At 51.8% G+C, this 27,475-nt stretch overlaps 2 protein-coding genes across 2 annotated transcripts in view; one reads left to right on the forward strand and one right to left on the reverse strand.

The window, feature by feature from the left end:
• Positions 1-27,475, reverse strand: part of LIN28B (lin-28 RNA binding posttranscriptional regulator B) — an 89,697-nt gene that overhangs the window by 22,821 nt on the left and 39,401 nt on the right. The window contains exon 3 of the mRNA XM_078616213.1: positions 16,879-17,066. Coding sequence (XP_078472339.1) covers positions 16,879-17,066 — 188 coding nt within the window. The remainder of the gene's footprint in view (positions 1-16,878; positions 17,067-27,475) is intronic.
• On the forward strand, positions 6,247-9,043 carry LOC144734170 (uncharacterized). The gene is made up of 3 exons (XM_078616246.1): positions 6,247-6,868; positions 7,208-7,978; positions 8,157-9,043. The coding sequence occupies exons 1-3, from the start codon at positions 6,587-6,589 to the stop codon at positions 8,988-8,990; spliced, it is 1,887 nt and encodes a 628-aa protein (XP_078472372.1). The 5' UTR covers positions 6,247-6,586; the 3' UTR covers positions 8,991-9,043.

Consider the following 27,475-nt stretch of genomic DNA (forward strand, 5'->3'; position numbering starts at 1 on the left):
ATTTTTATTTTTTATAAATCGAAAAAAAAACCCTCTACACCAATAACACTGTCCGTATAAAACAAGCGACGGTTTGGGCAATGGCCCTTCTGCATGAAGCAGATTTTATTGACGTGTGCGTTGACTTTGATTTCATTGTGATTGTGCACCACTGCCAGCAAGTAGCGTTACAAAATAATTTGTTCTAAAAAGGGAATTGCATTTACATCAAACAATTAAATATATCTTTTTATTTTACCAGGTAAGGCCCCACTGAGCTATGCAGCTCTTTTTCAGAAGTGACCAGGTCACAAACGATAGCTCAACGAATTTGCTTATCACGTGGACATTGATAGTGGCCAAAAACTCTACAGTGCACAGTGATTCTAAATGTGGAGGGGAAAACCCGGAGTAATATCCACACGACCACGGGGAGAACACGCAAGGTCGGGATCGAACCCACGACCTCCTGCATAACAGGCGATGTATTTAACATCTCGCCAGCGTGGCGCCCATCAGGGACGGACCACGAGAGACGACACCACCACTCACGGTGATAACTAAAACCGATATCTCGGGTCTCCTGTTATAAACATCCACAAAACACCCCAGCGTGTTGCGTATTAAACCAAACTCCATTCTACCTTTGCATACAACGCCCATATCTTCTGGAGCTAAATGCAAATTTCGAGGCCTGCTGCTGGTAACGACGAGAGGCATTCAGGAGAGAGAGAGAGAGTTCGCGTAGCTTTGCAGTTCCTGCTCCAGTGAAGGAGCGTAAACTGCCGTGGGTTTACTTCTATGGGTCCATAGTTCGGGCCGCGTGGCCACAGTCACGCGCTGCGGCTGTGGGTCGTTGTCTTTCATTTTCCATTCATGAAGGAGGTGGTGCGCGTCCGCGTGCTGTTGATGTTCTCACGCGGTCGACGGTTACACCAGCGGTGGCTTCGAGGAATACGCTGGAAGGGTGGGGGGTGGTTGTGGTCGGGGTGGGGGGTTGTGGCCGGGGGGGGGGGGGTCAGGGGGGGGGTGATGGTGGGGGAGGGTTGTTATTTTTTTCTACAGTCACGGGTGGCGACGGGACTGAGTTATTAAGACCCAAGCTAAATTTACACTCAAAAAATTCAGCTCGATGACAACACTATTTGTTTTTAACCCGACATCAACAATGCTAATCACCCCCCTCTCCCCCTCTCTCTCTCTGGATCCTCTCTCTCCACCCACGCTCACAACACCTGGATCCTCTCTCCACGCACGCTCACAACACCTGGATCTTCTCCCTACGCACGCTCACAACACCTGGATCCTCTCTCCCTATGCACGCTCTCAACACCTGGATCTTCTCCCCACGCTCTCAACACCTGGATCCTCTCCCCACGCATGCTCTCAACACCTGGATCTTCTCTCCACGCACACTCACAACACCTGGATCTTCTCCCCACGCATGCTCTCAACACCTGGATCTTCTCTCCACGCACACTCACAACACCTGGATCTTCTCTCCACGCACACTCACAACACCGTGCTCCCAGCTTGCAGACGACGACGACCACCGAGCGACCCCCGCCGGTCGCTGCGTCCCCCACGAGGGTGCCGGCCCCCCCCCCCACCCACCGCCTAGGGAATTCAACTCGGTGGGGCATTTCGTGCAAATTTTTCTACGAATCCTACAAAACCGGGAAGAAAACCCTTATCTCGCTTCCTCCGCCCTCGTGGCTTTCCAGGGGTGAGCGAGCCCCCCTCTTCCCCCCCCACCCCCCCCCCCCTCAACCACCCCCCGCCCCCCACTGCCCCTGGAAGGGTCGCAAGCACCGGGCATATCCGGGCAGTAAACATGGAAAACCGAACAGGCAATCCCCCACCCCCTGCCCCTGCCCCCCCCCCCCCATGCCCCCCGCGACATCTCCCACCCCTCCCCCTGGCGATGCAAATCAGCAAAAAAGGCACAGCGCGCTTTCCAAAGATGGTGTCAGTGAGAGCGTCGTCAGGGAACAAAGTCGGTCTCACAGAGTCTCACAGAGTCTCACAGAGTCTCACAGAGTCTCACAGAGTCCCTCGACTATTTCAAATTGTATTTGCGGTGCAATTACAGTCCGATCGATGTAATCGCGTCTTTCAAGTAGCGGCAGGATTTACGCAACGGCGGCGCGTGGCGGATCAGATGTTTTCAGCCAACGAACCCCTTTTCCCGTCCCGACGACGTACGCGTGCGTCATCGGGGTTTCTTCCAATTCCACTCGGATGACGTACAGTGCGTTGTAAGTCATCGGAAAGGAAACCGGAGGACCCGGAGAAAAAACCACGCGACGATGGGGAGAGAGAGAAAGAGAGACACGCAAACTCCAAATATACAGCAGCAGGCGTCAGCGTCGGGATAGAACCCACGACCTCCTGTATACCGGGAAAGGGAGTTAACATCTCGCCACCGCAGCGCCCCGGGGGGCGGTCACTACGGATGTCGTGGGGGTCTCCCCACCGCCAGAAATGTTGAGACGTGGTGAGGGAGACGTCCACACAGAGACGTGAAGAACGCAGATCATGCCGATGACGGAAGCCTTCGAATACAGAGGAGCGCGCACAAGTGAATAGCGCAGTGGGCTTTACCTGGTAAGATGCAAATAGTTTCGTTTTATTTATATATATATTAAAATGATTTGTTTACCTTTCCTATACGTTGAACTACTATCGTATTGTTTGTTGTTGTAACGCTCTGAGCCCCGTGCCCCTAACTGCACATCTGTGATCAAGAGCTTGACAGCTCATTGGATTCCTCCAGCATGTGTACATAAATATTGAGATTCTGCACGGAAAGCAGGCTCAGTGACGAGTCACCAGCCGGTAGTTGCGTCGATTCAATGCAAATGAGAGTTCTGTGCCTCAACTTGGGCTTAGATGTGCCTACTCTGTTCTGGTGTACATTTTCAGCGTATTTTCTAGATTGAAACTCAGTTCTCTAGAAGTGCTTTGTCAATGCGCCCTCCTCCTCTAACCCAGCTTAAATATACGCTGCCAAGCTTGGTGGTGTTCATTCAGACGCTGTCTTTCTGACAGACCTGGTCTTCACCTGAGGACGGCTGCTTGTGTTGTGGCCGAAACGTCGTGACAATTGTATTTTATTATGTAAATTTTTTAAAATTGTATTATTTCCCTTCTACGTGACTTTACCGAAAGAACCAAGAAGAAGTGCTTTTTTGTGTTTAGTTTGTTGTCCTTCCCCCGCACCTCCGATTAGCATGGCTGGCTACTATGTACGGGGGTGCGAAATAAATTCAACGTACATACACACTACTATACACTACACGACTATACACTACACTTCTATACAATACACTATAAATTCCGCTGCTACACTACTATATACTACACTGCTATAAACTGCACATATATTCGTGAGCCACTGTGGCTATGCACTTTTAAATCATCTACTTTGAGAACTCGTTTCTTTAGCACTACTTTAAGTATTTAGTTTGTTGTTCTTCCGCCGCACCTCCGACTTGCACGGCTTGCTTCTTCGTCTATCGTGGCGTTGCGCCCAGGAATGCACGACCCACTCCGCTGCATCGCGGTGCAGTTGAACAAAAAGCGAGGCAAGGGAATTGTGGGTAGAGGGCAGGGTAAGTCGGGTGGTAGGGGCGGGCACCCCGAGTGCACCAAATGTAAATACAGGCATCCCGCGATTTACGAAACGCTCGGTTCGCGAAATTTTCGCGTTGACGCAATTGACAAACCGTGGACACTTTTCGACGAACGGAATCACGACATTTCACTCCGGCCACACGCGCCGTGAGATCATCCAACAAGATGCCACCCAGGAGGAGGCTGCAGCGTCGTCCATCCGCGACAGCGTCGTGGTGTCCCTGCAGTGCACCCAGCGACGCCTTGCCAGTCATTCCAACATGCAGCAGATCTTTTGGCGAGTTCCCTCAAAAGGTAATTTTTGTTCAATTTAAATTAACATTCAATCGTCTCAATATTTAAGTTCTTTATTATTACGTTTGCGGTGTGAAAAGTAACCTGGGTGTATGTTTGTTTAGGTTAGAAGTAGAGTTGGACTGGCTGTCTGAAGGGCACCCCCCTGAATTGTTCACATTAAATTTAAGGGGAAAAGCCATTCCGACTTGGGAAATTTCGTTCCACTCGTGTGTGTGTGATAATTGTTTTTTTACCCTTCTATCTGGCAACAAAACTGACACCTTTTTTACAAGGAGTCATGTTTGCATAGACCACAATACCTGCAGTCATAATGCAAACAAAAAACATAACTCTGATAATGATATGCACTGTCCTTGAAGTTGATTGGTCCACACCCAAGACAGCTTTCCTTAGAGCCTAGTCTCACATGGGTTGGACCAGATGACGCCAAAAGGCGCACAACTCAAAGACAATGCACCATCAGAGTATGAGAGCTCGGGTAAGCATTTACACCATTGGAACCTCATTTGCCAGTAAAAAATATGATAATTGTTTTTTACCCTTCTATCTGGCAACAAAACTGACACCTTTTTTACAGGTATTGCGTGACTGCAGGTATTGTGGTCTATGCAAACATGACTCTTCGTAAAAAATGTGTCAGTTTTTGTTGCCAGATAGAAGGGTAAAAAAAAACAATTATCATATTTCTTACTGACAAATGTGGTTCCACTCGTGTGTGTGTGTGTGTGCTTTGATGAACGCGTTCCTTTCGGAAATCGAGGGACAGCCACCTGGAACTGAGAAGACTTCCTGTTGGATGGCAGAATCGATAAAAAAAGAGATAAAAAAAAACCCGCACAGCCGCGTCGTGCTCGCTGCCAGCCCTTTCTGCCGACTCACTCTCCAGACGTGTGCCTCGTGACATCCCGCGGGTCACGGGGGATGTTATTTGACCATACTTCACCACGCCGTGCGAGTCGGTGAATGCTGGGCAGTGTAGACGTGATGGCATGCAAAGTACAATGCCTTATAAATTCAAATTTTGTACTTGTAATCACAGTCCTGTACTGGACAAATGTGAACGGCGTTGAAATAAAAAAATATCTGTCAGAACCGCTAAGTGAACAATGAGAGGAGTACACAGCAATAATGATAATAATGTTCGTCACAATTCAGCGAGGTTATTGTGGCCAGCGTGGCTGAAGGAAAGGCCCTCCACTCGCCTTGTCACGCTCTGGCTCTTGGCGGCAGTGCGGAGTGGGGAACGTCAAACCGACGAGTTCCCCCTACAAGGAGGGACATGACAATGTCCACGTCTCCCTCACGGCCGACTGATACCGGTGTGTTGTACTAGTAACGAATTGGCACGTTCTGTTTATGCGACAAACCGTACTAATTGGCTGTGTCAGATGGTGGTGGGTTTAACCACATATTTATATTTACGCAATCTAACCCCAAAACAACCCCCCTTGATTATGGATGATATTGATCGCGAAAGCCTACTTGCTAAACTAAAATTATTTTTATTCTTGGTTCTTTCGGTAAAGTCACGTAGAAGGGAAATAATAAAATAATAACACACAAGCAATCATCATCAGGTGTGAAATCCACAGCAAGAAAATGTTTATTATTATTATTTTATTATTTCTCTTCTACGTGACTTTACTGAAAGAACCAAGAATATGAATCCCTGCAGTCACGAATGCTTTAAATCAAAATAAATTTTTTTTTCTCAACTCCCACCATTTTAACGTTCAAAATCTTTCCCCTTGTTTGCAAATCTTGCTCAGGAAGCGTTACACGAGAACGCACGACATTGACCAACTTCAAATAAAAAACAACACCACATCTTCTTTATCTCCCCTAACAACACCCAACTTGACACAACCTTAGTCACCGCGTGACGAACAGTTTATCAGCACAAGACTTCCTGGAAAGACGCACCCCAAACGCAATCCCATCAACAAACTCACACAAAATATGGTCGAAGATAAAGATCCCCCGTGTCGCCTGAACAGACTGTTGGGAGCAAGTTTCGCGAGCTAGCGCCTATGAAGGCCGGCACGGCTCGCGAGAGCGTGGGTGGCCAGCACCACACGCACGACCGCCCCTTTGCATCCCTCGTGCCGATGTATTTACGCAGAGCACCAAGTACTGATTTCAGGCTGAGCCGACCTAAATGTGGTCACGCGCACACACACACACGCACGCGCGCTACTGGGTTATAAGACACACACCCGATACTCTTGCTTTAAAATAAACACATTGTTTTCTTGTATTATAATCCAGAAGACGTCAAATTTTTATTTAAAGCTTTCGTGACCGCAGGGATTCATGTTCTTGGTTCTTTAGGCAGTCCCTCCAGAAAAACGCGATTATGCGATCGCATGATTCCATGCAAAATCAGCCAAAGTCCGCATATTTATGCGGGGGGCGCGTTTTTTCAAATACGCCGCACTTTCGCCGCATAAATTGCAGATTTCCGCGTGCAAAATATGCGGGCTTGCATGATTTCATAATCCCCGCATTTTCGTTGCAAAAAGTCACATATATCTTAGCATAAAGTTGAAAAATGTTGCGTTTACTTCACACAAGCGCAGCCATTTCCCCTGTTGCCATGGGAACGTTATGAAGTGACGTCACTCATTACGCGACATCATTGAAAAGCTGCAAACCCCGCGATGCCAATGAAACCATGATGAAGCCCGCAAATCTTTCTCATTTGCCAACAAACATAAGCGCAAAAGACCGTGCAAAGCAGTTTCCCAGTGTGTTACATGACAGTGGGGGCAAATTATTTTGCACTCCGTGCAACTGCGTGTTGGACCACAGGCGGAAGTCGACGCTGGACAGTCACTTTGCAACCGACAAACATTCGAGGATGGTTAAAGCAGCAGCGGAATCAGCCAAGATGAAGCAGCTCACCTACACCGAGGCGTCAACTTCCAAAACAGTTGCTAGGGCTGAAAGAATCAAGGTCAGTAGCCTATTAGATTAAAGCTTGTAAAATTATGAAAAGGCTGATAGTTAAATTGAAACAGAGAGAGGTGTGTGTGAATGAGATTTCCAAGTATGTTGTGTGTGGATGTAAGTTAACGTTAGGGTTAGATAGACTAACAGTAGTGTAATTTCCCATGCAAGATGATTGATTTTGGCATGAAAGAATTATGTTTTATTTGCAGAAACACTACTGTTCTGTGAAAGGCTTACTGTAAATGATTCAGTTTTATACAGCAGTTTTCTGTAGGTTACACTGGACTTTGTGTGTGTGTGTGTAATACAGCCCAATGATACAAAAGTATTTTTCTGTTTGTAGATTTGTGAAACCTGGGTTGCCACCTGCACTGCCATCAACATCCCACTGTCTAAGACTGACCACCCTGCACTGAGGAAATTTCTGAATGAGAAAGTCATCAATGGCGGCGCCATTCCAGGGTTTCACCAGCTTCAAGATATGTACTTGGGAGCAGTATATGAGAAGGAAAAAGAGGAGCTGAAGACACTTCTTGCCAGAAAACCTCTTGCTGTGATATTTGATGAGACTCCAGATGTCGAGGGGAGATGTGTCCTGAATATCCTCCTTGCACCACTTGAGAAGGATCATTCTGGGAGGATCTTGGCCTACCTTGCAGATACTGTTTTCCTTGAGCAATGCAATCATTCCACTGTATCCATGTCTGTCGTAAGGTGCCTTCAAGAATACAGCATTAACAACGAGGATGTGATTGTGTTCGACACTGATAATGCAGCCTACATGAAGAAGGCATTCACAGCAGCTCTGCAGTCGTTGTTCCCCAACTCGATACACATCACATGCATGGCACACATAATGAATCTCATTGGCAATGCCTTCCGCAAACCTTTTGTTCAGTTGAACAGCTTCATGCTAAGTTTCTCCCAGATGTTCTTCAATGCTGGATCACGCAAGAGAAGATACCTCTGCTTCTTGTCAAACAAGCTGCCTAGAAAAAAGGCGGTCATGCCTCCAAACCCCTGTGCAACACGCTGGAACTCCTGGTTCTCTGCAGTGCAGTACCACACACAGCACTTTGGACTGTACAAGGAGTTCATAGAGATGGAAATCGAGGTAAAAACTTCCTTCACATAATTCCTCAATACAATTAACACTTCCTTTTCTTCATCAGTTAACCCCCTTTGCACATACAAACATGAATAGTTTAGTAAGATCAAAGTAAAAAAATTAATTGCATTGAACATATTGTATGTTTGACCTAATTCCTTTCTTTCTATTTGTGTTTTTATAGGTGTGTAGCAGAAGTGCTCCACAGTCTGTGGAGAGACTCCACGAGATGCTTCAAGACCAAGACCTAGCTCAGTCCCTGAATGTCCAGATCAACATCATGGCTGACAAGTGCAAACGCTTCCTAAGTCTTCTCGATATCTTCCAGAGCAGACGTCCTGTGACCACAAAGATCTTCACTTATCTGGAGGATCTGCAGGTGGTCTTTGCTGCCAACAAAGAGCTGCAGTATGAGGCGTGTGCCGAATACTTTGAAGGGTTTAACTTACCTTACACCACAAAGACACAGATCCTCTGCACAGTTGGTCAGGCATATGAAAACGCTGAAGAAAAGCTCACCAAGTACATGTCACATGGGCAGCCGGCCATTGAGTTTCTCCAGGAGGTTAGGGTGTTTGACCCTCGCCACATTGCATTCCTAGATGACTCCGTAGCAAGCTGCAAGGCCATTCCAGGTTTCACTGAAGTGCAGGGTGATGAATTTGATTCTTACTTCAAGACTCTTGGTCCAGCAGCACTCAGAGCTGCACCATTCGGCGTGGTGGATTTGGATGTGTTTTGGGATGGCCTACAGGAGAGACTTCCTGTGCTGAGTTCCTTGGCCAAGCGGTACAAAGATGCTGTCTCAAACTCAGCTGATGCTGAACGCAGCAACAGCATCTACAAACTAGTGCTGTCTAACCGAAGAAGATCAACTACCAACCAAAACCTCAAAGCCTTGGTCTTCCTTTACCATAACCAACGAGTCCGCAGTGGAGCATTTGAGAGGGAGGAGATGGTGGAGGGGGAGGAGATGGACACTGAGGGAGAGGGGATGGAGGATGAGGATGGTGAATGATTGGCCAGTGTTAGAGGCTACGTAGTTAGTTTTATTCAGGAGTTTATGCAACTTTACAGTTGCAAGATTGCACTTTTTTGTTAGTAGTATGTACATTTACATTACTGTAAGACTGTACTGTTACTGTATTGCTTACGTTACTGTGCACTGAAAACACTTATTTTAACAGAAGATGTCTGTTTTGTATAGCTACCTCTGTAAAACAGGAAGCACACATTTTATTTTTTAATATTTTATTTATTCATTTTTAGAGAAGTTGTAGCATATTCATTTTGTAAAGCTACAGAACTTGTTCGACTCAATGTTTTGTAAGTTTGAGCCATCTGTTTGTTAAGGTCTGAAATAAAACAAGATGAGAACTTAAATATTCCCAGCACTTTCTGTGATGTAGTATGCTTGCTTATCATAGGAAGTAATAAGAAATGACTCTTTACATTAAAGTAGTAGCCTAGTGAATAGGGTGTTGGGGGAATCACTTTTTTCTCTCTTTTTCATCATGCAAGTTCCCGCAATTTAATCGCATAAAATTGCATAAATATCCCGCATATTCCATCGGATTTTTTAAGAAAACGTGCCCGCAACAATCACCGAAAAACTCCGCGTTTTTCTGGAGGGACTGTTTAGGTAAAGTCACGTAGAGGGGAAGTAATAAAATAATATAAATATAAAACAATAAAAATGCTCACGACGTTTCGACTGCAATACAAGCAATCATCATCAGGTGTGCAGTCGAAACGTCGTGAGAATTGTTATTGTTTTATAGCAATATTATTTTATTATTTCCCTTCTATGTGACTTTACCGAAAGAACCAAGAATAAGACGCCAAATGTTCGGTTTTCCGCCTCTGCCCATTCATTCGGTGACGCCGCCGCTGCGTTGGCGGCCAACGAGCGCCAACAACAAAACGCGTTTGCCAATGCCACCGCGTGGGCCTCCCCCCCAACACGAAAAAGTTTATTTTTATTTTTAAATAGGGCAACGGGATCGGATCGACGAGCCTCTTCTTCGCAGCGCGCCAGCGAGGCCGCAGAGGTCGGCGACGGGACGGGCTTCCCGGACGGCCACGGGCAGACGCGGCTCGTGCGGCCGGGAGTCTAACGCAACGTTTCAGAAAGCGGGCAGTGCGAGCAGGGAGGGTTGTGGGGGGTCCCCACCCTTCAAGTTTCCTTTGCTGCACACGGCATGGGGGTGTTTGCTGTTATCCCATTAAATCTAGGTAACCTTTTGTGCACGACTCCATCCACTCTGTTTAGTGCTGCGCTTCCTTTGAACCCATTTGAAGGAAGGTGACCCTTACGCAGATTTCTATTATGAGCCAGACGGGGGGACACTTCCCATTGGGCCATTAAAACCAAGGGCCAACCCTTCCGCAGATTTCTATTGCTCCAGAGTGGAGGTGGTGGTTCCCATTAGGCGGCATTTGTCACAGGCACTAAAGGCGGCTGAGCAGCACGGCAATCCGGGCTATTTAGCCGCATTCCCAAAATATTTACCAAACAAACAAAGCTTAGGGGGGGGGGGGGCCCTACCAGCTCATTCCTCAGTCTGGGCGGCAGTCAGTTTGTGTGGGCTGTGGTGGTGGGTGGGTGGTGTTTGGATACTGTGTGAGCGTGTGTGTGTGTATGTGTATGTGTGGGAGCGGTGGTGTAGCGGTCAGTGCTACGAAACGCGGCGGCCCGAGTTCGATTCACGCTCACGGTCAACACCGGTGACGATTATCTGAACCGGTACTGGGCCTCCCCTAGGTCGACTCAGCCTCAAATGAGTACCTGGTGCGGTGTGTAAACATCGCCACTGGGGAGACAAAGGCGCCCGGGCGTGGTTGCTGGCCACCCACCCCCCTAGTGTGCCGTGCCGGCCTTCATAGGTGCTCGCTAACAGCACTTGCCCCAACAGTCTGTTAAGGCTACACGGGGGTTCTTTGTGTAAGGGGAGTGGTAGCGCAATGGTTAGTCACCGCGCTATGAATACGGAGGCCCGAGTTCCGATGCTCGACCACCAGTGACGAATTTCGTGAATTGATCCAGAGTCTCCCGCTCGGCTGGCACAGCCTTAAAACGAGTAGCTGGTGTGCACCTGGTGTGCAAACATCAACAGTGGGTGAGACAAAGGCGGCCGTGCGTGGTGCTGGCCACCCACCCCCCCCCCTGGTGCGGTGTGCACGGCCGTCATCGTTGCTCACGAACAGCACTCGGTCACGCGCAAGCCTGATTGGTATCTAAACCTGGCTTGGACCTCCCCTAGGTCCACTCAGCTTCGCATGCGCATCCCAAGCGGTGTATCTAAAAAGATGACCGCAGAGAGAGAGAGAGAGAGGCCCCACTTAGCAACTTAAAGTGCGCCCTCCTGGCCTTCATGGGCGATCCGCTAAGCAGCAATTGCTCCAACAATCTAAACGTCTAAACGGGGAATCTACGTCTTCATTTGTGCGAGAGGCACCGGGGCAGGTAGGTTACGGCACGTACGATGTGTGCGCCTGATACAGAAGTGTGTGTGCGTGTGCGTTCGTGTGCGAGTTAGCATGCATGAACGCGTATGTGTTCGTGCGTGTGTGTGGGAGAGGCATGTGTGTGCGTTCGCGTGTATGTGCGCGTGTTCCCGTTCGTGTGGGAGAGATGTGTGTGCGCGTATGTGCGCATTCACGTGTGTGTGCACGCACATTCGCGTGTGTGTTCGGGTGTGTGTGTGTGGGAGAGGCGAGTGTGGTGGTGGGCTGGGTGGGAGTTGGGTGGAAGCGAGAAGCTTGGCTCGAAGTGAGGGTGGCGGGGGATGGCGGTGTGTGGGGGGGGGTCACATGCCGAAGATATTTCCCTGCTCCCCTAAAGACGAAGGGAAACCACCGTGCTTTGAAGACAAGACAAATGCGCTCCACGTATTCTGCTGGTTAATTGTGCACGTGGCGGTGTGCGATTTCACCCATTCCCAGGGATCCATCCTTCGCAGCACTCCAGACCCAAACCCCTCATGGACAGCCGACTACGACCGCCGACGCAGCCGCCGAGCTCGAGCCAGGGGTAATTGGTTTTTTACCCTTCTATCTGGCAACAAAACTGACACCTTTTTTACGAGGAATCATGTTTGCATAGACCACAATACCTGCAGTCATAATGCAAACAAAAAACATAACTCTGATAATGTATGCACTGTCCTTGAAGTTGATTGGTCCACACCCGAGACAGCTTTGCTTAGAGCCTAGTCTCACATGGTGTTGGAACAGATGACGCCATCTGCATTATGACTGCAGGTATTGTGGTCTATGCAAACATGATTCCTTGTAAAAAAAGGTGTCAGTTTTATTGCCAGATAAAAGGGTAAAAAACAAATTATCATATTTTTTACTGGCAAATGAGGTTCCAATGGTGTAAATCTCTAGCCAGGGGTTCGTTTAAACGCCCGTGTTTATGTGCAGCGCTATCACGCACTCTGAGAAAACGAGGCATCGCGCGGCCGCTAGTAGACGCCGTCCCTGCGGCCGTCTGGACCGCTCTCCCTTCCGATATTAGGAAGCCACCGGAGTTGTGCACTTTCAAATCATCTCGAGTGACCACCTCATTTCTTTCGGGCTGCCTCATGTGTTTAGTTTTGTTTGGATTTCCCGCGCCGCACGCACATCGGATTAGCGCCGCTGGCTGCGTACGGTGCGAAAGAAGGTCAACAACACACATACTTGGCGGGCTCGCGGTATAAATCATTCGTCCGCTCCGCACGAGCAACGCTTCCCTTCTCCTACGCAGCAGCAGCAGCAGCTGCTGCCGCTGCGAAGTTTCTCCGCCACTCGTGCACGGCGGCCATCGGCGCCGACGCCGAGGAGCCGGACGAGAGACGCCCGTTTTGAAGAAGGGGGCCCCCCCCCCCCTCCGCACGCGGTTGATCGTAGCGCACGGGAGCAAACACCTTCATCCCTCTCTCAACTCGAACTGAACGCCGTCGAGTTTTGACGTGAGAAAAAAAACAACGACGACAACACGAAGGGAGCGTCACCACCACCACCGGTAGTATGCAAAGTGACTCTGGAAAAGGTGGGGGGGGGGGGTGGCGGTAATTCACAGCCCCTCGCAGAATGGAGCTGCGTGGCGCTGCTCTTACGTCGCCAGGCACGCAAAGATTTGCGCGATCTCAGCAGCTTCGTGAAAATGAATCGCGGAGGAGGAGGAGAAACGCCATCGGGACGAATCACGCAGCGTTAACTCATTTTCTTCACAACGGCTTTTTTGTGTTCAGTCTGTTGTCCCCCCCCCCCGCGCCTCGGATTAGCGCGTTCGTCTATGCACGGTGCGAAAGAAGTCCGACGTACACACACACATACACACACACACACGCACACACACACACACGCACACACACGCGCACACACACACACGCACGCACACACACGCACACACACACGCACACACACACGTACACACACACGCACACACGCACACACACACACACACGCACACACACACACACGCACACACACACGCACACACACGCACACACACACACACGCGCACACACACAAACGCGCACACACACGCACGCACACACACACACGCACACACACACGCACACACACACACGCACACACACACACACGCACACGCGCACACGCACACACACACGCACACACACACGCACACACACGCACGCACACACACGCACACACAAACACACGCACACGCGCACACACACACACGCACGCACACGCACACACGCACACACACACGCGCACACGCACACACACACGCACACACACGCACACACGCGCACACACACATACGCACACACACACGCACACACACACGCACGCACACACACACACACGCACGCACACGCACACACGCACACGCACACACACACACGCACACACACACGCACACACACACGCACGCACGCACACACACACACACGTACACACACACGCACGGACAGACACACGGACAGACACACGCACGGACAGCGTGTGTGCGCGTCAGCGGGACCCTCCCGTGGAGTGCCCGCCCGTCATTCTCTCGGCTCCGTCCGCCGCGCTGCTTCCGCTTTAAACGCCGCGGCGGCGATGGTGGTGGTGGTGGCGGCGATGGTGGTGGTGGTGGCGGCGATGGTGGTGGTGGTGGCGGCGATGGTGGCGGTGGTGGTGGCGGCGATGGTGGCGGTGGTGGTGGTGACGCGGGGGGGGGGGGTTTGTGTTTTTTCTATGAATGGGGCCTACGGTCGCACAACAAAAACAAAGCACCACCCGCCAGTCTACCCCACCACCGCCCCCACCGCCCCCGTTGCGTCGGGCGCGACACTGACCCAGCTGGACCTAACACGCCAGCGCATCGTGCCGCCACCCACCAGAGTAGACGGTGAGGAGGCGGGGGTGGCGGGGGTGCCGATTTCAATGAATCATGGGGCTCCGAGTAGGGCTGCGATTCCTGTATACGCTGCTGCTGCTGCTACCGCGAGGGAATCGCTGCACGCGCGCCCTGTTTACAGACTCCACCTTGCACGGCATGGGGGGGCGGATTCACAAGTTCGAGAAGTTCACTGCAAACCTGTCACGTAGAGTTCACCACAGCCCCCCCCCCCACATCCCCCCCTCCCCCCCGCCCACACAGCCCCCCCCCCCACATCCCCCCAGACCCCCCCCCCCTCCCCCCCGCCCACACAGCCCCTCCATTCACAATTTCAGGGTTATCAGCGAGCACTTTAATTACAGCTTTGCTTGCACTTTGTCACCGCCTTAAGTGGGGAGGCCGACCAAAGGTGTGGGTGGTCTACGTGAAGAGGGCTGGGGGGGGGGGGGGGTTGTGGTGTGGTGGGGGGCTGCACCTTCGATACCCAGCTACATCATCGTCGTCGTCATCGTCAGTTCGATCTCCCGCACCCCTCCCTAAGTCCCCCCCCAAATCCACCCCCACCATGAGCTTATTACCAAAGTAATATTCTACCGATTTAAAGCTTTCGTGACTGCAGGGATTCATATTATTGGTTCTTTCGGTAAAGTCACGTAGAAGGGAAAAAAAAGAATATTATTGCTGTGGTAGTCACACCTGATGATGATTGCTTGTGTTGCAATTGAAACGTCGTGATCATTTTTTTGTTTTATTTTAAAAATTGTATTATTTCCCTTCTACGTGACTTTACCGAAAGAACCAAGAATATAATATTCTACCGTCAGCAACAATGAGCACGAGGGGGGTGACCTAGCCTGGCGTTTACACAAAGAGGACTGCCGAGTAACAGACCCAGGGTTTCCACCTGCCCGGGGGGCAAGTCCCGGACCGGTCCAGGTGACCGGCGCGATCTGCGCGCTGGGGCGCTGGCGTCAAGATCCCGTGCCGGATACCGTGTCGAACTTCGTCGCGGTCGGTGCGTGCGCAGCGGCAGGTCGAGCCAGCGCCGACCGCGGAATACGTCGCAGCTCGCTCCTGGGTAACAGTGGCGACCCTCGGCAACGGCCGTGCTGCGCACACGTAAAAGCTAACCCTTTTGTAATTCCACATTTCCTAGAAGTTGGCAAGCGTATGGGGAAGACCCAAACAACAAGACTCATTTGTAAAATTTGCGTTCAGTTTCTTTTCCTCCCCGCCCTCCCCGCAACCTCCGATTAGCACGGTTGGCTACGTACGGCGTGAAAATAAGTTCGACGCTACATACATACGTAACAGGGCGGACGGACTCAGGAAGCATGTCAAGTGTCAGCCATGAAACAGTTCGTGAGATGTGGCTGGAGAGGAAGGATGCAGGGTACAGCAGCAGCGGGATGTGGTGGCGTCGACACGACAGTGGCCACAGCGACCCGTTTGAACGTACGCACAACGGTGCATCCTGATAATAGCGTGAGCAGATAGAAATGTACACGTGTACTATTATTATGGTAATGTCCCCCGGTTTACATCAGGGGTTACGTTCCTGAAAGGTGCGGCGTCGAATATCGAAACGACGTGAACCAGGGTGGTGGTAGTGGGTGCTGGAGGCGACGGATAACGACGAGGGAGGCCGGACGACGACGACGCTGCTGCTGTCAGCGACGTGAAAGTGTGGGGTGGGGGGGGGTTGAGATGATGCAAATCGGGTGGCGGTGTTAATAATAAAGTGGCGACATTCTTGCGAAATGATGTAAAAGGGGGAGATGCACGTCGCCGACCGCGCTAATTGGAAGTGCCGGGGAAGGACAAACTAAACACAAAAAAGCAGTTCTAAAGAAATTCAATCGCGATGATGATTTAAAAGTGCAATAGTTCCCAGCGGCCTCTTAATATCGGAAGGAAGAGCGTTCCAGACGATCTGAAAGCGCCACGTGATGTGGTGACCGTCTTTGTTCGATGGCCAGCCCAAAGCTGCTGCTGCTGCTGCGAAGATGACTGGAGTTCGCGCGACGATGCTACTCGCTCTTTGACGAGACCAACGAGGCATTGGCGGGTTCATTTGTGGTGATGAGCGCGACGTGACACCAACGCCTTCGTTCGGCAACTGGAAACCCGACGCGGCTCGCTTCTCCTGCAATGCAGTGGGAGTCGTTGCGTTCCTTATGGAAAAATCGCGTTGTAATAAATAACTCTAGGGGTAAAGCACAGTCCGTAAGAGAACCAGTGAGATGCGTACACAGGCTTGAACAAAGACCGAGGCACGTGGGCAGCATCTAGAAGCATCCAGCAGCATCCCAGCGCCTTGCGCGACGACGCTACGCCGAGGCAGCTGCCCCACCGCTTAATCCCTAACCCGGCGCGGCGTGCTTCCGTTCGCTCGTGTAAAAAAGTAGCAAAAAAAAAACGTTCCCCAATACGTTCATCGTGCTCCACACACACACATATCGAACTCGCGTTGACGGGAACAAGCGATGCAGGAGAACGGGAGTGTGTGCTGACAACGCGCGTGCGGCCAACGTGCGCCGACAAGCTGTGCGGCTCGCGTCACCTGTCTCCGCGCGGCCGTCGCGGCTTGGGCACCACCTTGCCCTTGGGCCGGCGCTCGCTGCCCGCGCACGGCGCCCCACCGGGGCCCGTCACGCGGATCGTCTCCAGGCCCTTGGCCGACTTGCGGTAGCTGAACTCGAGCGGCTCGCCCTCGCGCAGACTCCGGAAGCCCTCCATGAACACCTTGCTCTGCGGGCGGCGGACAACAACGCGGGCCCGGTGAGTGCGCAGCAATGCAGCAGTGCAGCATAGCAGCAGCAGTAACAGCAGCAACAGCAGCAGTGCAGCATAGCAGCAGCAGTAACAGCAGCAACAGCAGCAGTGCAGCATAGCAGCAGCACAGCAGCAGCAACAGCAGCAACAGCAGCAGCATCAACAGCAGAAACAGCAGCAACAACAGCAGTGCAGCATAGCAGCAGCAGTAACAGCAGCAACAGCAGCAGTGCAGCATAGCAGCAGCACAGCAGCAGCAACAGCTGCAACAGCAGCAGCATCAACAGCAGAAACAGCAGCAACAGCAGCAGCAACAGCAGCAGTAACAGCAGCAGAAACAGCAGCAGTAACAGCAGCAGCAACAGCAGCAACAGCAGCAGCAATAGCAGCAACAGCACAGCAGTATCAACAACAGCACAACAGCAGCAGCAACAGCAGCAACAGCAGCAGCAACAGCAGCAACAGCAGCATCAGCAGCAACACAACAGCAGCAACAGCAGCAACAGCAACAACAGCAACAACAGCAGCAGCACAGCATCAGCAACAGCACAACAGTAGCAACAGCAGCAGCAGCAACAGCAGCAGCAGCACAGCAGCAGCAGCACAACATCAGCAACAGCAGCAACAGCAACAGCAGGAGCACAGCAGGAGCACAGCAGCGAAGCAGTGCAGCAGCAGCTGTAACAGAAGCACAGCGCAAGCAGCACTGCACCAACAACACTGCAGCAGTGGCAGCAGCACATTCTCGGTGTGTTTTACGTTCGGCTTTAATAAGTCAGAACAGTGCAGAAAGCTGTACTGTTATTGTATTTGTGCGTACGATGGCGACATGTTCAGGAGCTAACATCAGCAAAGAGCTTCCGCAAGATGATACCAGAGCCAATTTGACACTCTGGGTACATCCTACGGAGTTTGACGGCCATTTTCCTGAGGTAGGTGCGATCGTGTTGATTGGCCACCCGCCTTGCGCCGTGGTGGTCATAATCATCATCGTCGTTGTCATCAGCCACGATCGATCCACTACTGGATTAAGGCCTCCTCAAGCTGTCGCAATCCCTCATGATCACGCGGTGCGACAATCCACCCAGCATCTGCACAGGCGCCGATTTTACCGCTCCGTCTCCACGGCGGGCGTCCATCGCTCGGGCTGCCGATCCCAACGATTACTCTTCACCATCGGCTATCATCCCTCCTTCCAGGGATGTCCCCTGCCCAAGCCCATTCGCTCTTCATAACGCTTCAATTGATGCCTAGGATCTGCATATGGTCTCTCTCTCAAAATAATTTTTGAGAATCTCTCCACGCGTCTCTGCGTAACTTTTTTTGACAGTCCGTGCCCCATATTTGGGGCGCTGCGGTGGTGAGATGTTAGCTACCTTGCCTGATATACAAGAGGTCGTGGGTTCAATCCTGATCCTGAATATTTGAAGTTTGCATGTTCTCCCTACGGTCACGTGGATTTTTCTCCGGGTACTCGACTTTTTCCCTCCACATCTAGAAACATGCCTTTAGAGTATTTGGCTGACATAAATGTCCACATGATGATAAGCGACTTCATTGGGCTATCACTTGGTGGCCAGGTCGCTTCTGAAAAAAGCCACATAACTCAGTAGGCTTTGCTTAGTAAAAACAAAATGTAGTTTAAGTCGTATTTTTACATTTTCTGCGCTGTAAACGTCCGCCGTTTCTGAGACTGTTTTCACAGCGGGCGGGACAGAGATTTCACTTTCATTACGATTGGCGAGCACCGGCCCCCATAGGCCCAAAACACCGAGCGGGGCCTACAAACAAACAGCACCACTGAAGGTGCAACAGAGATAAACGAGCGTTCGCACATTTATTGCACGGGTACGCTGGGAGAAGCTCGCGGTAGAATGCCCTGACCGCTCGATTACCCGGCTTACGATTCCCGCGCGCTCGCTGTAAACAAACCGCAACCGAGAACGCCGGGGCCTCCCGGTCACAACCGGTGGCCTAATGAGGACCCGCTAGGTTACACGATGCCACCCTGGCAATCTGCACCCATCTGGAAGGACTTAAGACCCACCGCATACCCACGCACCCGCAAACCCGCTCTTCCCCCCCCCTCCCACCACCACCAGCACCACCACCACCACCATGAACAACTTCAACCAATCCGCCTCCTCCATCACCACCGAATCGTTATCCCCTCGACCGCCTGCTAACATCCAATGTCTCCACCCCCCACCTATGGGACCGCAGGACGAGGAGGTGCGGTTGTGTTTTGGTACATGGTTAATGTTCACAGCCAATCGGCAGCAGGATCATAGGGGGGCAGGGGGAACAGGGGGGATGAGGCAGGGAGAGAGGGGTTGGGGTAACTGAAAAAAAATGCAGATATCCTGCTTTTGTCCAGGTCAAAGGGCAAAGGTTAGTGACTGTAGCAAACCATCAGTGAAGATGGCGTCAGGAGAGAGAAAAAAAAGGTAAGATGATGTTGGGGCATATTTTTCCATTTTGTTCCCGGTCTAAGTCACTTTGACCTTTCAATTGCTTTGACCTTCAACCTTTTCGAAAGAATTTGGATTTAGGCGGAGTAAAATTGCAACAAGACAGGGAAGGGTTAAAACATAACAAAAGACAATAAAAAGATTGTTCTAGCTTCTAAGCAAAAACGGTTTTGGGTGTAAAATGCGAACGTACAATTCTTATGCACGGATGCTTTTGAAATGTTATCAATGGATAAATCACCCCCCCCTTCTCTCACCCCGACACTATCGTGAAACCATAACTTGTCGTATCAACATGGGTGCCATTAAACAAACGTGCTCGCATTAGGAACGCACCAGCACATGGCTAACGTCGCAAAGAATGTTGAAATCGAGGGCCGTTTTGGACCGTGCCATTTGGTCTACGAACGACGCGGGGCGCACGGCCGGCTCCCCCCCCGCACCCCGGCCCCCCCGCCCCCCCGCCCTCCCCCGCGGGTCTTTAACGTCGACTTCCCAGCACGCGGCAACGCTTTTTTGGGAGTGAAGCTCCTCAATGCTTTGCTCGCTTCTACTGAACTCTACTGAACTACCGCTCCCTGTCTTCGTGCGGTTCACGTCATCGGGGGGGGGGGGGGGGGGCAAGGCTCGCGAGAGAGACACGGGCAGGCAGTTTGCGGTTTGCAGAGGCCCTCATCCAGCAGTGGATTGGACCCCGGGCTGATGACGGTGGTATAATGACTCGTCCGTAGAGTTTCACACGCACACCCCGTCCCGGTTGGATATGGCCAAAGCGCGTTTGAAAATGCGGGTCTACATTTACGAACGAGATCGCTCCTCTGCCGCCGGGTCTATAGAAAGACCCCGATTGATTGATTGAGAGTGTTAATTTGAATCACAGTTGCCATGACCAAACGGCGTGTTAACGCAATGATTTGGCGGGCTGGGAGGTCTCTGGCTCGTGGCACATTCCATATTTATAGACTTGTGGCCGAAACACCGCTTGCCTTCACCCCATCGTCGCTTGCTTTTCACTGTCCTCACCCATTTCTGGTCGGACTTCTCTTTGCTACACAGACTGCCGCTGCAACACGCCATCCCCCTTGGCATAATGGGCCAGGCAAAACAAATGCAAACCAAGAGAGTCGTTTCTGCAGTCAAAGTTTCACAGAATCTTTTCTAATACTGGAGGAATCCGATGAGCTATGAAGCTCCACTTTAACACATAGTAGGCTATAGTAATAGGTTTTTACCCTTTTAACTGGTACAAAATCTGACAGTTAAAAGGGTAAAAACCTATTACTATATTTTGCCACTGGTAAAGGAGATCTCATAGTACACAGTAGGCTTTCGCGACCAATATTATCCATGAGAGGTTTTTTTTGTTGGGTCAGACCGTGTAAATATAAACGCGTCGTCGTTAAACAAGCCACCGCCCGACACACCGAATGAGCGAGGGTTTGTCACGTAAACAAAACGTGGCAACTCGTTACTACTTCAGCACATCGGTTGTGTGTTGGAACCCACCACAACATTTACAATTCGGGTGCCGTGACGTTTTGCCGGTAATTACAACAATCATCAGGCCACAGCCACGGTTGCACTGGGACAATGCAGCAGCAGGTATAGAAATGTCACCTCTGCTTTCCACTGATCTGCAATAATTTCCTCGAACTTTTTCTTCCCGCTATCTTCGCAAAAAACATATTTTGAACATGGACTAAGAAGCCTCGTTCAAAGGTAATTAATCGTAACATAGTAACGATGGTGACGACGACGACGATAATCGGGAGAAGGATTTGCACCGAGGGGTTTAAGTTATACATTTGAAGAACGCCATAAAGTCTGTGAATCGCAACAACCTGTAAATGGCGCGTTGTTATCGAGCCCCGTACCGCGATAATTAAGATAGAGAAATTATATCACAGGTCTCTATTATTCAATTTGTAGTTGATAGGGTGGACAAAGCCACGCAGCAAAAAGACAAAGATCCCCCATATAGCGTTTACAGACTTTTGGGGCGAGTGCTGTTAGCGAGTAGCATCTATGAAGCAGAGGTGGGACAAAGTCATTGTTATGCAAGTCCAAGTCGAGTCGCAAGTCATCAAATTCATGACTCGAGTCTGACTCGAGTCCAAGTCACATGACTCGAGTCCACACCTCTGCTATGAAGATCGGCACAACACACGACGGGGTGGGTTGCCAGCACCACTCCCGGCCACCTTTGTCTCCGAATGGACACACAAACCACGACACACACATACAGACAACACAACGCTCTACGGAGAGAGAAACAGAAGCACACCACTCGACAGAGACATACAGGCACACACCACTATACATACAAAGATCCCCCGTATAGCCTGAACAGACATAAGGGGCAAGTGCTGTTAGTGAGCACCTATGAAGGCCGGCACGGCACGTGATGGGGTAGGTGGCCAGTACCACGCCCGACCGCCTTTGCCTCCCCAGTGGCGATGTTTACACGCTGCACCAGTTACTCATTTGAGGTTGAGTCGACCTAGAGGAGGCCCAGGACCGGGTTGGATAGCCGTCACCGGTGTTGGTGGCCGTGAGCGGGTATCGAACTTGGGTCGTCGGGTTTCGCAGCGCAGCGTTGCCAACCCCCCACACTACCAGCACGATAAACCTTTCGGGGGTTATTAGGAACCGGTGCTGACGGGGGTGGGGGTCGAGGGGGCAGGCGGGGAGTGGCTCATATTCGAGAAGCGTTTCCTTTATGCCCTCGTCATCGCTCCTAACGCATCGGCAGGCCACGCGAGCCGTACGCCGCGCAAAGCAACGGCGACTCGCAAAAAAAGAACGCGAGCGGAGGTCGCGCCGCGCAGGAAACGCTCCCCGAGGACGGAGGTGGCAGGGGCGGTGACTCGGAAGGGCGGAGGGGGGGAGACCGGGTAGGGGGGGTGGGTGCTCAGGAAAGAAAATGCCGCGCATTTTCTCGTCCCAGATCCACCCTCCCCCCTTCCAGATCCACCCCCCCCCCCTTCCAGATCCCCCCCCCCCTTCCAGATCCACCCCCCCCCCTTCCTTTTGAAGTACTCGGGGCCGTGGAAGAACAAAGATAAGCCAACATTTTCTTTAATCAGCCGGGCAATTCCGACGGGGGCCTGTCAGGCCTCAACAATGGGGATCAGCGGCAGGGCCGGGGCTGTGGGATGGGACCTCTGCATTAACCTCTCCCTCGGCAAGGGATCGCGAGCGCAGCTTCATTACTCCGCTATTACGCGTCGCGCGGAATTAAGGCAATTACGGCCGGGGCCGAGGCAATTTAAAACGTAAAAAAAAGAGGCAGCTGCTGCTGCTGCTGCCGCTGCTGCTGCTGCATAAGAAGCGGGGCCCCAACGCCACCTTCACAGCACAAAAAAAACCCGCCACAACACAACTCGGGAGAGCGGCCGCCACCGCTGGCCGCTCGTGAGCGACGATGCCGTGAAATCGATTCTAGAAAACAAAATAAATCGAGTACGGGATATCGACCCTCAGCTGCAGCCAGTCAACCGTTCGATTATTTTTTTTGCAAAAATGTCGGTTTCGCATTCGTCAATAAGCAATTTAAAACGCAAAAAAGACCCAGAAGCTACTGCAGAAGCTGCTGCGTAAGAAGCGGGGCCCCCCACCGCCATCACCTACACGGGACAAAAAAACTAAACCACCCACAGCAAAGCTCGGCCGACGGAGAGCGGCCGTTGGCGAGCGGCGATGCCGCGAAATCGAAAAAATATATACCAAGTACGGGATATCGATCCTCAGCTGCAAGCCAGCCAACCGTTCGATTTCTCTCCTAAAAAAAAATTTGGTTTCGCATTCGTCAACAATCGCTCCCCGCCTAGCAACTGCCGTGGGGGGGGGGGGGGGGCAACGACGGCGACGACAAGCGACTTGGGACAAATATCCGGAGCGAATAACGATCGAGAATGTGCGAGCGAGCTGGCCGTCGCAAAGAAGTAAAGCGGTCACTGAGGTGCGAGAGCGTCGCACGCCGATTAACACGGTACCTGCTCGGAGCACAAACTCAGGCCAAAAGTGTCTGCCGTGCACCATTCGAGCACCCAGCGTCAAGCTAGTTTGGCTTAGCCTGGTGACGAGAACTCAAGAGACCACGATGAATCTCATTTGTGACCTGGGACATTAGTCTCTCAGTAAGAGGTGGGGGGGGGGGTGATGGGGCAATAATCAGGCAATCTCTTAACGTCCAGTGTGAAGCGATACAAAACAATACCATGGCGCGTGGTATTTATTATGATTATTAACGGTTATTTTACACCTGTGGAATTAACCAGGGCGGCCACGCAGATTAGAACCGCGCTACCGCCAGGCCGCGTCACCATCCACTTTTGTCTAACGCTTGCGGACGAGAGGCGCCGAAACAAATTCCACATCCCCATTGACGGGCCTACTCGCGTTGCGCCCTCCCACAAGACGGTAACTTTGTTTTTATCAACCCACGAGGAACGATGGGCTGAGTGTGACCCCCCCCCGCCCCCTTCTAAATCCACCGTCACTCCGGCCGAAGTCACCAGCGGCGACAGCAGCCGACAACGCATCCGACTCCCCCGTCCCCTCCTCCCATGGATGATTGTCGGGGGCAAGCGCGTCAGTCCCGGGGCCACGTGCGCGCTGGACGTTGGCGCGGGCCCCAAGGCGCGAGGCCACGTTTGTGTCCTCCGGGGACCGGGGCAGGTCGCAATCGGCCGGTCAGTCGGTCGATCGTCGGCCGTTAGGCGCGACGATCGCGGACGGGACGCGCGGGCGTCGTCGGCAGAGCTGTGTGGGAAACAGGTTGTTGTAATGGGCACGGGGGGCCAAAGGGTCAGAAATGCGGAAGCTTGACCTTTCCCTAACACAAAGTATGTTTGCCATCGGGAATAACAAACGGTACCTCTTGTTGCAGCGTGCGTTCGTGCACGCACGCGTGTGTGTGTGTGTGCGCGTGTGCGTGGTGGGGAGCGGTAGTGCAGCGGTTTAACCGAAGCTGCGCAACGAAACCCGACGGCCCGAGTTCGATTCCTGCTCGAGGCCAACACCGGTGACGATTATGCGAAACGGTTCTGGACCTTCCCTCCATGTCGATTCAGCCTCAAATGAGTGCCTCGTGCGGTTTGTAAACATCACCACTGGGTAGTCCGGGAATTGGCATCTGTGTTTGGGTGGCAGGGATTGATTGGTGCCAGTATTGTGTTGAACTTTATTGCACGACACCGTCTTAGGTCGATTGCGAAATATGTACGGGTTCGGTCCGTGTAAAAAACACGGCGATCTTACCCATAGGTGTCCGTCACGTGCCTCCACCCGGACATCACAAATAATTCCCTTTGGCACTTTTCTTCGGTGCAAGGTGGGCGCTAAAACACGGCGCGGAGCACACCGCGAGATGGAGCACGGAGCGGAGCGGCATGAGCCGTGCAAGGCATTCGCCGTGGAACAACAAGAAGCTTGCTTGATGGAACCGGTTTCAACCGGTCCAGAGTTTGGCCGCAGCTTAAACAACAACGCTTCCCGGTTAAGCGCCGGTCCAGAAGTCGATTGCTTCGATAAACAGCGATGGAGGAATACAACCCGATTTTACGTCTCGGACTTTCGCGTCATTCCGCAGATACGCCGTCACTTTATCATTACGATTTGCGTCACTCTCTCACGTCGCCAACAGCATCGTCGTCGTCCGTCCTCCGTCGCTATCCGTCGCCTCGCAGCCGTCGCCTCCAGCACCCGCTACGACCACCCTGTTAACACCGCTTCGGTTGACGTCGTTTCGATGTTCGTCGTCGCACCTTTTAGGAACACATCCCCCGACGTAAACCGTGGTATTACCGCACACACAAAGATATATTAGATTGGCGATATGTGAAACGAGGCGTACGTATTGTCCACTCATTTATTCTGTCGCTTATATTCTCTATGACCACGCGAATTATGTGTTGTTATGTATCACAGTCATGTGCTCTTAACAAGGCCATTACCTAAAACGCTGCCTATATCACTTTTTTTTCCTGTAAAGGCCACGGCGTTACTGACGAATGTGTTGAGTTTTTTTGCGTCCAAAGAGGACCCACATCAATGCCCATCAACGCCTTGGAAGTTCACCGGCATTTCCTTAAGCGAGTCTGACTCTTGCCGATGAAACGTCGGCAGTCGCTTCGATATCCGTCGTCACAACCTTTCAGGAACGCATCCGCGACCCCCGCCAACCCCCCAACGTAAACCGGGGGTGGTGTTCACCGTATTTCTACGCGGCGGAGAGAGACGTGTGAAGGCGGAAAAAGTTGACGGTGCCACTCGGCCAAGCGAGACCGTCAATGATCACCGGGGGTGTTACGTGGACATCGGCGCTGGAGAGACAAAGGCGACTTGGGTGTGAACGGTTTTGCTGGCCACACCAACCCCCCACGTGCCGCACCAGGGCCTTAACCTATTCCCGTTCCGGTGACGTACACGCACGTACACGCACGTCATCGCAGCTGAAATAGAATAACTTTATCGGTACCATGCCATGCGGGATGGGCGTGCGGCACAGTTTTGGCGCCGGCTATCGTCGAGTGCGGACGTGTCGCTACGTCTCTCTCCGGCGAGTAGCAATGTCTTTACAAACAACGGCGCTACTAAGCCTTTCTAAATAAAATTAAACGCCGAACCGCTCGCCCCATCCCTTGCAGACATCTCGAAACGGGGAAAGCTGTTCAAAACAAGGTGCTCGCTTTGCAGCACGGCTAGGATTTGGCCACAAACGGAAGAGCGCGTGTCTTTTTTTTGATCAAATCATGCCTTTCTGTACGATGATAGAGAATCCACGCGGGGGATGCTGCGCTGCCCTCCCCAGGATCGTCTGACGAGCGGCGCTCAATTTAACAATCGCTCTCCCTCTCGCACGATGGAGACCCACAAGGGGTTGGAAACCAGTCCAGGGTTCGTGTGTCCTCAAAACCATGCTCGTGTTTAACACGATAGTGAGCAAAGCCCATGGGCTCATCATCGAGCACCATGGTGTCAAGATGTTAACTAGTTCGCTTGGTATACAGAAGGTCGTGGGGTTCGATCATGATGGAGTTTGCGTGTCTCTCCCCATAGTCGTTCGAATTTTTCTCGGGGTTCTCCGGTTTTCCTCCACATTTAGAGTATTTGGCTGCAATAAATCTCCACACGATAAGCCACTTCGCTGAGCTTTCATTTGTTGGCCAGGCCGCTTCTAAAAAATAGCGACATATCTCAGTGGTCCTTACCTGACAAAATTAAGCATAGTTCATAGTTTTATAGTCAGAAACGAAGGACACAACCAAGCAGTCTATGCTGCGTATAGACAGAGTGAGCGCACGTAGCGTGTACTTTGTGTGTGTGTATATACGCAACAAACTACTTTGGTGATCCTACATTGGCAGGGGTGCGCAAGCCCAACCGACAAAAGAAAATCAATCAACTCTTCAATAAACACCGTGGCTTTAAATGGGGAGGACGTATCACAGGCGACGTTTCGGGGGCAATGCCCCCCTTTTCACACGCGCGCAAACTACGAAGAGCCATGTCAAGAAACGTCACCTTTAAACGGGCGCATTCTAAGGCCCGGGTGTCATCGAGATGTCTGTGAGAGCTGTGGAAACAGAACACTGCACACACAGCTCGCACGGCAGAGTGGCGGGCCAGGCGGTGCGCCACGAAACCCCGTGACCCGAGTTCGATTCCCGCTCACGGCCACCAGCACCGGTGACGATTATCTGTACCGGTCATGGTCCTCCGCCTAAGGTTGACTCAGCCTCAAATGAGTGCCCGGTGCGGTGTGTAAACATCGCGAGGGAGACAAAGGCGGCACGGGCGTGATGCTGGCCACCCACCCCCTCGTGTGCCGTGCCGGCCTTCATAGGTGCTCGCTAACAGCACTTGCTATAATACGGGGGGGGATCTTTGTCTTTGTTATGGAACACTGAG

Source organism: Lampetra planeri, chromosome 50, assembly GCF_965212315.1.
Source record: "Lampetra planeri chromosome 50, kcLamPlan1.2.h2, whole genome shotgun sequence".
Taxonomy (NCBI): domain Eukaryota; kingdom Metazoa; phylum Chordata; class Hyperoartia; order Petromyzontiformes; family Petromyzontidae; genus Lampetra; species Lampetra planeri.